Raw genomic sequence first — 10,905 nt, 5'->3', positions numbered from 1 at the left:
TTATTAGGTAAAAAATGATTTGCAGATTTTGGACCCGAGGTAGGTAATTTAATGTTAATGAGGTGAAATTAGTGAACAAAATTTTATCAAATTCTTTACATTAATAGTAGCACCTTATTGTAATAGCCACTTTTTTAAAAAAAAAATTTAGAAAAAATTTAGATCTACTAGATTTCAGCTAACTAAAATCAATATGATACATGCATATAGTGCCTTTGATTTTTTTGTTTAAAAAAAAATTTACTTTACATGCTTTACTCAAAGTTAACGATTTATATCGTACCGACAACCATGCAAATCTTGCATGACAAACACCGAAAACTTGTGAATAAAAAAACTCAATATATCAATCAAGCCAAATATGTTTCATCTTTGTATAGAAACTTTTGTTTCCGATTAAAAATTATCCAATCACATTCTATAAATATACTGATTTGATTGGTTACTAATTATATGTCAAAAGGGTTCCAAAGGGTGGATGGAAAAAAGAATGAATGCATTGACAAACTCTTAATAATTTTTTTAAATTTCACCAATTATATATTATATGTTTTTTTTTTTTCAATAAAAAATATTTATTAGGTAATGTTAAGCGTCGATAATAGATCTTATAAATCTCAATGTAATGAATAAATCCTTGTTAGTCGAGAATTCAATTTTCTTTTTACTGGTAATTTGAGGCAAAGAAGGTTCTGGAGATGACTTGCCGGTAAAAATATTTGGTGATTTCCCGTCAATATTTTCAGGAAGCAGAACATATTTATCGTTTTCTATAATTAAAAATGTTTTTTCTTCAGGTGTATTATAATAAAAAAATTTATCATAACATTCAACTTCTCGTCGTTTTGACTTAACATTTTCATCTTCTTCTCGAAATCCCACCATAATTAAACATTGCGTCATACTTTCGCTTGAAAATTGAAATGAGGCATTCAAATTTTTCTCTAAATCAAGACCTATGTTTTTTGCATCTTCAATACGTGTTCTTAACACAAGCTTTCCATTTTTATTGTATCCCTCAATTATACACGGATGTTGTAAGTGCATTAGAGTTAAATGATTGTCGTCCAAATCCAACGCAATATAACTTTCATTATTAGTTTTAATTTTGAAGACTAATTTTTCTAATTTATATTCAGTACAAATAAAATTGTTATCTTTACAGAAAACAGTACATTTGCCATCCAAATTATCCACAATAACCTTTGTTTTTTTTGTAGGAGCCGTTGCTCCCAGAATCTTAAAAAATATATTTGAGTAAGCAAAGAACATTTGGGTATTTTTTCAAAGTTTTTTAAAAATTTAATTAATCACATTTTAATTGTAAAAAAACGAGTGTTCTTTATTATGTTTTTCCTGTCTATATTAGTCTCTAGAAATGTTTTAAAGCATGATTTTTTATATTAAAAAACATCTAATTATCTAAATAATAAATTTCAAAATATTATTAAAGTCTTAAACCTAAACTCTTTATAGCGATATAAAACTAAAATAAACCATTCAGAGTTATTTGGGCCGCCATACGACCTACATATTGATATAAAACGGGCTGCTACGTAGCTTACAAAATTAAATCTAAGCACAGGAGAGGAAGGTAGTCTATATGCATCACAAGACGGAAATATTTTTTTAAAGAACCAGAAAAAATGCTCACACTGTTACGAATATTCGAAGACGGACGATCAATTGGCACCCAATGTGATCGTATACTTTCACATGATTACACAAGATTGCACTACGATAGATACATCAGTAGTTATGTAAGACGTATGGATTATCCCATGCTAAAGAATTAGAATTCATCCAGTCCAGGAATGTTAGATAATGAGTATACTGAGATAAGTGTTGACACTAAGATACATTTAAGTATCAAAATAAAGTATAAAAAGCCTGATATACTAATTGTGGACAAGTTGAGAAAAGAAGTGATCGTTGTTGAAGTTGAAATCACAATCTTTAACAACCTTCATGCGGTAGAAACAGAAAATAAACATAAATACGACTTGCTTGTAAATCATTTCGTTTCTTTCTGAAATAAAAACTGAAAATTATTTTTTACGTAATGAACTGGCATTGAATAGTACCTAATTTACATCACGCACATATTAAAAAGTTCTAATTAGAACCCAAAACGAGCGCATATAAACAGAAAAAAGTACTTAAAATGACTTTGGAAAGGCATACTATGTCAATCAGACATGGGCATGATACTGGGCTGGAAGAGGTATTCAAGAGCCAAATATGTGGACTTCAGAAGGAACTTCGGGCACTGTCAGAAGAGATTGTATTTGCATCTTGTGTCAAGTAATTAGTAATTAAGATATTATAAAGCATAAATTATGTTCTTTTAAAACATAAAGATATTGTTAAGAAAAATAACCAAAAGCGACGCAACCCTGGTGGTTGCATAAAGCAAAATGACTCAGTTAACAAGAGTGTTGTCCATTTTCATTTTGCTCGCATGGGCCATTTATCAAGATTGTTATTGCTAGCTCGAATGCTTCATGAGAGTCCTTTTGTCTAGGGAGCTATTGGCAGTTATCCTGGTCGTTATTTGGGGATAAGTTTAAACCCAAACATATAGTAAATGTTTCGAATAATTATCGAATGGTTTATTTTAAAAAATAAAATTGGCAAAAAAAAATTGATGGTATTTATAATACTAAGGAACATCGGTAATTTAATAACGCTACCCGCCTAGCATATGATAATAAAGGCTGAATTTAACCTAAAAAATTTTGAAAATATAATTCATTTTTTTCGTAGGTGCGGCTTCTGATAATTGCTACTTTATTTGTTATATCTTATAGTCTGGAAATATTTGAGACCTTAGTTTTGATATGCTTTTAGAGAGTACATACCCCAAAAAGTTAATCATTAAACCAATATAAAAATTAAAAAAATACTTTATAGATCGAATTGAATTGCTCTTAAATAAAAATATCGAATTCCCTAAACACAAGTCGTTTAATTATCATCAAAATCATATTAGTGCATCTTTCAATGAAAATAAGAGTTTAAATACAATAACGTCACATATCTGTTGCTAGATAATTTGTCGAATAGTTGATTGAGTATTTCTCGCAATTGTACAAAAATTTGAAGACAAGTAACTTTTTTATTCGTGTGTCTAATGCCTATGCCGATTTTATAAAAAACTTTACCCTAGAAACAAGGTTGTTATTCAGTGATAGGTTTTCACACTCAAGAAATAAATTGTTCTGAAATAACATGAAATGTATGTTTTTAACCATCAAGGTGTAAGTAATCTTAAATATATATATGTATATGTGGTAGAGATAATGATGTGTATGGTAAAAATTTATTGTTTATTCGTAATAGACAATTAAAATCAAATAATTAGTAAATAAAATTTTTGTATTATTTAATTTTTTTTTCATGTGTAATCGTTTAGTTGATATCCATTTTTGTCCTATTTTTCGGACAATAATCTAGTAGTAACAAATTATGTTCATGTATAAGAAGATACTTTATTGTTTTTGTTTAAACAACTAAAATCTTGTACTAGATATCATTATGGAATTCTACTTTGTTTGTGAATTTTTATTTAAAGCTCATGCACGAGTTTAAATATAACAAGCTCTTCTTCATTATCATGGACCTTTGCTCCAACATTCGCCCTTCACCTACACCGAGGGCATTATTAATGCTTTCAACTTTTTTAATCATGTTAAGTGTTCTCGATCGAGATTATATACAATTTGAATATTAAAAAAAAGTCGTTTCTAAATGTAAAACGTCATATTAAACTCTCATCCGATACATCTCAATATAATATTTTTTCTTATAAAATTTAGTATTAAACCCGAGTTCATTCATAAAAACTAATTTAATCTTTGTGGCGTTTTTCTAATTTTACTACGATATACATAAATACCATTCATCAAAACTTTCCATTAGATGTTTTCTCAATCTTGTAAATCAACTAATCAAAAGCATATACCACAAGAAGTCTCATTTTTAGCGATTTTTTTTTCAAATCATAAATGCCTTGTGTATATACAACTTTAAGACAACGTTTAGGACAATTTTATGTACAATATAGACTATATAACTAATTGTTTTTATAGAACAATATCAAACTTAATACTGTAATTTTGTCGTTAATACAAGATCTAGATTTTTTTAATGTTTAAATTAGACAAAAGATAAAAAAAAAATTAAACTTTTGATTAATTAACATGGACATGATTCTTTATACACTCGATATTTTACGATACAACTTTATAATAGCATTAAAATATTTGCAATATACAAACAAGATAAATGTAGTAGTTACAGTGGAAACAATCATGTTTTAATATGAAAAGTAAACTATTTAGTATAAACCCACTTATCATAGCCACCTGACAAGCATAGCCTTATTTAAGAATAAAACTTTTGTGAGTTTTTTTTTAATTTTATAATTTAAATATAAAAAATTTAAATTTTTAAATTAAAAGTTTATTGGCTATAATATAGGATCATCAAATGATTCTATAAATCGAAAAGATATTATTAGATCTTTTGACGAGAATTTAGTTTTCTTTTTACTTGTTTTAAAATTAACTGCTTGTCCTGAAGATAACTCTTCGATAAAAAAAAATGGCAAATCAGATCCATGGTTTCCGGGAATTATAAAAACATCATCATTTTCTTTTGTGATAAACGTTTTTTCTTCGGGGGAATTTAAATAAAACATTTTTCTATTAATATTCAAATTTCGATGTTCTGAATTATCATTTTTTTCTTGGTCTTTAAAATCTAAAGTATTCGTACAATACGTTATATTTTCGCTTGAAAATCGAAATGAGGCCTTTTTATTTGCTTCTAAATCAATTCCAACGTCTTCTGCGTCCTCTATCGAAGTATCTAATACCAACTCTCCATTTTTATTATATCCTTCAATATTAAAAGGAGACTGTAAGTGGAAAAAAGTTAACTTCATCTCATCGAGGTTTAACATCATAAAAGTTCGATTATTGTTTTTTAATTTCAGTACTAGTTTCTTCAACTTATACTCGTTACTAATTTTAAAATTCTTCTTATAGATTACAGTACACTTATCTTCCAAATTATCAACAATCACCTCCGTGTTTTTAGTCGGGCTAGCAGCTAGCACAAGTTTAGAAATTATAAATAAACTCGAAATAAACATGGGGTCATTTTATTTCAAGTTTTATATGTCAAAATATGCACAACTTTAAATTTGAATTTTTTTACGGAAGATATTTTATGATACTCGGTAGAGCGACAAAGAAACTTCTTAATTAAGAATAGACATTTGATAGAAGTCATTTTTTGATTTTTAATATATTATCGGGGGTGACGGGGATCAAACTACTCCCTCGGTGGGTGTTCACTTTATTTTTTCGAACCCAAAAAATGAAGTGCAAAAAAAGAGGAGCATCCACTAGCACTCAAATCGCTGCTATCTTAAAATATTAAAAATGCCAAATAAAAATATGTTTGTATATAAAAATTCATTTTAATAATGTATTAACCATTAAATTATACATTTATAATAAATTATACATATTTTATATTTGAGATTTCTTATTAAAAAATGTTTAATTATAGAATATGTGTTTAAAATTGGACTGGTTTTCCTTTTTCAGTTGAAAATTATAGGCAGAGATTAATAAAAAAAAGAGCACCTATACTTTTAACCAACTCTTAAAAATATTTAACAATGTAAAAATGCATAATAATCAAAATCATAATAGCGCAAATTTAAAATTCGATTTTTTGTGTATAAATATATGTTTATTTTCTATTTTTAATATCATGTTTGCTTGGCTGTTTTTGTATCATTTCTTGCACTTCTTTTTTTTTGTTCAAAAATGTATAGTATTCCTTCGAGGAGGGATAATTTTGTACCTTCTCCATTTTTTTTCTGTTTAATATTACATAGAATAGACGCCGATATTTTTGAAAATTTCTAATACAAGTTTTGGGCTAAAGTGCGCTATAGGAATATTGTTTGAACTAGGGTTTTTAGTTTTTTTGCCCCTTTTTTTGAAAAATGGAGGAAGAAGATGGAGAGGAAGAAAGAAAATAAACAATTTAGAATAAAAGATTTCATAAAGCAGCAAAGACTATGGTAGGAGAATTTTTTGGAGTATATATCTAAACAGATATAGTTTCCCACTATTGGTTGATCTGTTTCGATATGGTATAGAATTTTTAAGAGAACGCCAAATACCTTCTGTGATATTGGTATGAACTCCCGCGATTGGGTCTTTAAAGTGTAATGTATGGTTAATCATTTGGTGTTGGTTAAATAAAGTACCTAAAGAATTATAGGCTCTGACATATCACTGTGTATGATACCTTTTGTGTCTACATATTTTAATAAAAGTTTTGTTAGAGTTTCTTTATCTCTTTTTTGATGTGATCTAGTATTATTTTACGCTCCATTGAGCGTTCGACCATTCCAAAACACCAAAATCCTTTCACTAGCTTGTCTCGGTAGTTTTTATTTTTTCCTATCTTCGTCTAAACAATTTCTAACATTATGTCCTCTCCGCCTATAATGGTTATTGATGACAAATACTTACCGTAAATGTGCATTTCTTTTAGTTTTTTTTATACTGTAGGTATAGTTTTTTTTCGAACAACGTAAAATTTGACAAATATACATATTGGGATACCTAAGAATCCACAGATTAAGTATTTGTAATTGTCAAGTGACAAAGTTTAGAATTACTAAAGAAAGTGTCATGCCGAATAAAAATTGCCTCTCGACAGCCCTTTCAAGTACAAGTTAAAAATACTCCTTTTTACTTACTTTACGTATTTGACCTCCACATTGATCACAAATGTTAATTGTTTTTTCTCTTATCAGTTCATTATATAACACTTCCAATTCTTCTCTTGTTTTGATTCCTTCCTCCATTTTTCAAAAAAGGGGCAAAAAAATAAAAATCCCTAGTTCAAAAAATATTCCTATAGTGCACTTTAGCCTCATAATGATTAAAAGTCAAAAAAATTATAAAATTATTAGTAATCACGTTAGAATATATTGTAAGCAAAAAAAAATATACACTTTTGCATCTTAAATCTAGAATTATGGTCGATTAAATAGTGGGATAAAAAACGAAAGTTTAGTATATTTTTTGTTTTTTACTCTAAAAATTAAAACAAACGTCGAAGAGTAAATTAAATGAAGTATTAATAGACATTTAAACTTAACTAATGTGATATTTATAAGGAACATCTGTATTAATTAGCTTTCAAATATGAATAAATTGTTTTAAAAAAAATTTGTTTTATTTTAATAGCATTTCTGTGATATTTAGGAAATTATTGTAACAATTCAAATGATTTTTGTTCTAAAATTTATGCCGATTGTTAGTTCAAGCTTTATTATTTAACGAGACAAAAAACTTATACAGGAGAATTTAGTAAAAAGTGAGTAGATGTATTTTTGAAATATAGTGTTCCCTTGGTGAGAAACTTTACACAAAAAAGATTATACATTAATTACAGATATATTTGAGCATATAATCAAACATTAATTAGCTAGGTTTCCGTTGTTGAAAAAAAAACTATTATATCTTACTAATAGTTGTTTTAAACATAAAATGGAAAAATCCTATAAGTAAAATATTTTTGTTTTTTTTCCTCCACTTCAATTTTTCAATAGTACTTTTTTGGTGAGAGAAAGCGAACGATTGAATTAATTTTCGATCCTCTCTATTGTTATTACATTATAAATAAATTTTTGCCTTGAAAATCAAAATTTATAACTTATACAAATTAAAAGGTTAACAAAAAAAACAAATCTTTTATAGTTGTAATTCTTAATAATTAACCTTGAACTTGCATTTTGTCATTGAAGTTTTGCTTTACAGCATATAAACTAAAAATTGCAAGTTTTTTTATTGTAAATTAATAAAAAAAAATCTAAAACTATTAAATACTCAAATGCATGGTTACAATTTAATATATATCATTACTTTTATTACAGTACCTTGTATCAATATAAAATACAACAAAAGAATGAAAATTCTAAAAGATTTTTTTTGTATAAACCACTACCAATTTATGAATACAAAAATATTTAATTTAGTTTCAAAAAAATTATAATATTATGTAAAGAATAGTTAATCAACTTCGGTTTACTCATGATTGTCAACATTTAAGAACGATATTTTCAAATTTTTAGTTGTTGTAAATTTTATTATGTTTGTTTTAAACATTCGTAGATTTTTATGCATCGAATATCTATGGTCTCTGTAAAAACACTTATTAGTACTTTTACAATTGCTATTAGTTAAGATATAATTACCATTTTGTCGGAAAATTGATGTTATTGAACGTGGGCTCTGCTCAAAAAAAAGATTTGTAATTATATAGTCAAAATTAAAATTGTCATTTCCCATCAAATTCATTTTGCCAAACTTGCAATTCAATGAAGAAAGGCAACTAATTTGATTTGTACAATGATATTCAAATGAAGCATTGTGGCTACCTTGAAAAATAATTATAAGTTCTTTTTTATCAAATAGTCGTAGTGAACTCAACAACTTCCCATTAAAATCATATCCATCAATCGAACATGTATATTTTATGTCTCTAATCTTAACAAATTTGTCATCAAGATTTATATATACACCGCTTTTATCATCAATCATAAAATTCAATACTAATTTGCTAAATTTGTTTATACTAAATGTAGTATCATCAAATTCCGAAGAAACAATACAATTATATTCTAAATTGTCTATGGTTAAGAAAGCAGTGTATGTTTTACTTTCAGCTAACAATATTTTGAATAGAGTTGAGATGTAAAAATATAACATGTGGGTAAACAAAAAAAAATTGTTTTTGTTGTGTAAAAAAAATAAAAAACAATTCTTATTATTATGATTTAATATTTATTTTTAATTTTTTATACAACAAATAAAAATTTTGACAGCCACCAAAAACGGACAACGTCATATATGAGTGTTTTGGCAGATTTTATTTAACTTTTTTAGTTTTTATGTTATACAATTTAAATTAAATATTATGTTATGAATAAGAATCATTTAAATCGTAATTTGAATTAATTTTGAATTTACCTTATAGGCTAAAAAAGAATAATGTAGCATTATATAAAACATAGATCTTTTTTTTATGTGTAAAACTAAATCAATCTAATTAGTATGCAAAGAAGCCAACATTTGGGGTCTGAGTAGTAAAGTCTAGACAATATAGGATAACATACTTAATCTTTCAAAAATAAAAAACAGCAAGAAAATTAATTTGGATGAATGAGAAAATTTAAGATTGATATTCTCCATGCTATTGCCATTTTAAAAAAAACATACCGATTTTTTTCTTTTTATTTTTGTATAGTGTTGGCCAATGCATGAATACGAATTGTTTATTGAAATATTATATAGATTGATTTTATTGGTTTGTTATAAGCAATGTCATTACATAAAATTATTTATGTTTAAATATTTGACATCAACAAAGACGTCGTCTATTTTAAACATGTGATGTTTATAATTGATTATATGTTAAGATAAAAATACTTTATTTGCATATAATTAACATCTGACTTACTAATTACTTTTTGAAAAATACGTTTACAATATTTTCTGACAGTTATTAAAGTTCCTTCTGAAATCAACGCATTAGACTCTCAAATACCCCTTCCTGATTAGTACCAAGCCCATGTCTGACTGACATAATCTGGCTTTCTAAATCATTTTAAGGACTCTTGTTTGTATATATGCTTCAGTTATGAGTTCTAATCAGAGCTCTTTGGTATGCACGCGGTGAAAATTAGTTACTACATAATATATATATATATTAATATGCATTTTTATTTTTTTAAAATGAGAAGTACAAATCTTTTACTGCACTTGTTTTATTTTAAAATGAACATATTTATTAGTAAAAGCTGTAATTTTTAGCTAATATCATTACTAAGAAAACTCCACACTGCTTATTATCAACTTGCTACTCTTCAGTGCCAACAGATCATACAGGCATTACTTGATAAATGTCAATAATTTACGCATATATTATTGTCAAAAAAAGCTAAAAACGAAGTTTTTTATCAGAATATATTGAAACTAGAATAGTGGTCAAAATTTCCAGCGGGTTTTTGTATTATAAATCTTCCCTTTCTTGATAATGCTAAGCTAAACTAGATAATTATTACCTTTTTATAGGTTCAAACAGTATTTTCCTGCTAAAAGTCAATAAACTCAACATAATGATTAAGTAGGCAAAGAATTTTTGTCTCTTTTCAACTTTATACTAATATACAGTCTAGTCGGCGTCATATAAATTAAGGTACGCCCCAGACAGTGACCAATTTAAGCAATAATTTGTAAAAAATATTGTTGTTTTATGTTTTTATTTACTTTCGATGCTAACTTATATACTTCGAGCATATGTCTAACTAATTATATATAATCGCAGCCCCTTACTTAGACTATAGGGTTGACTGATTATAATAGCATGTGCTTTCAAAGCTATTATTTCGATCGCACGTTTTAACCGCCGTTATTTATCTTACTTTGCTATAATTCAATTTTTAATGCATATGATTAGTGACAAATTTGACGACGACTAGTCTAATCTGCAATTACAATGTTTAATTAGTGGCATATGTATGCTTTATTATACGTTAAATTGAATAATGTTGTAAAATTAAGACCTTTAAAGGGATTTTTAATTCAAAGGTGTGCATTTAAGTGCTTTAGATTTTGTTTTTAAAAGTTACACTGTAATTATTTGCTTTATAGAGACTATAAATTTATTTAGGCACACTGTCTTGATTATGACTTTTTTCTCTTTGGAGCAAAAATGTTTTTCCTTATAGGAACAAAAATTTATAATCGTTTCATTTTACGCATTTATTTAAATTTAAACAAAAAAATAATTTAAATTTTTAAAAAT

General features: G+C 26.5%; 3 protein-coding genes across 3 annotated transcripts; all 3 read right to left on the bottom strand.

Annotated features, from left to right (window-relative positions):
* Positions 1-588: 588 nt before the first annotated feature.
* Positions 589-1,272, bottom strand: VNE69_01305 (uncharacterized protein; the record flags this gene model as incomplete). The annotated part of the gene is made up of 1 exon (XM_065472440.1): positions 589-1,272. The coding sequence occupies one exon, from the start codon at positions 1,270-1,272 to the stop codon at positions 589-591; it is 684 nt and encodes a 227-aa protein (XP_065328512.1).
* A 3,199-nt stretch (positions 1,273-4,471) lies between these two features.
* Positions 4,472-5,158, bottom strand: VNE69_01304 (putative SP-containing protein; the record flags this gene model as incomplete). Its single annotated transcript, XM_065472439.1, has 1 exon — positions 4,472-5,158. One exon carries the CDS (start codon positions 5,156-5,158, stop codon positions 4,472-4,474), a length of 687 nt encoding a protein of 228 aa, XP_065328511.1.
* A 2,965-nt stretch (positions 5,159-8,123) lies between these two features.
* Positions 8,124-8,807, bottom strand: VNE69_01303 (putative SP-containing protein; the record flags this gene model as incomplete). The annotated part of the gene is made up of 1 exon (XM_065472438.1): positions 8,124-8,807. One exon carries the CDS (start codon positions 8,805-8,807, stop codon positions 8,124-8,126), a length of 684 nt encoding a protein of 227 aa, XP_065328510.1.
* Between the last annotated feature and the right edge of the window lie 2,098 nt (positions 8,808-10,905).

The sequence above is a fragment of the Vairimorpha necatrix genome, chromosome 1, assembly GCF_036630325.1.
Source record: "Vairimorpha necatrix chromosome 1, complete sequence".
Classification (NCBI taxonomy): domain Eukaryota; kingdom Fungi; phylum Microsporidia; family Nosematidae; genus Vairimorpha; species Vairimorpha necatrix.
The sequence above is the reverse complement of the archived record's forward strand: the minus strand, read 5'-3'. Positions and strand labels throughout refer to the sequence as shown.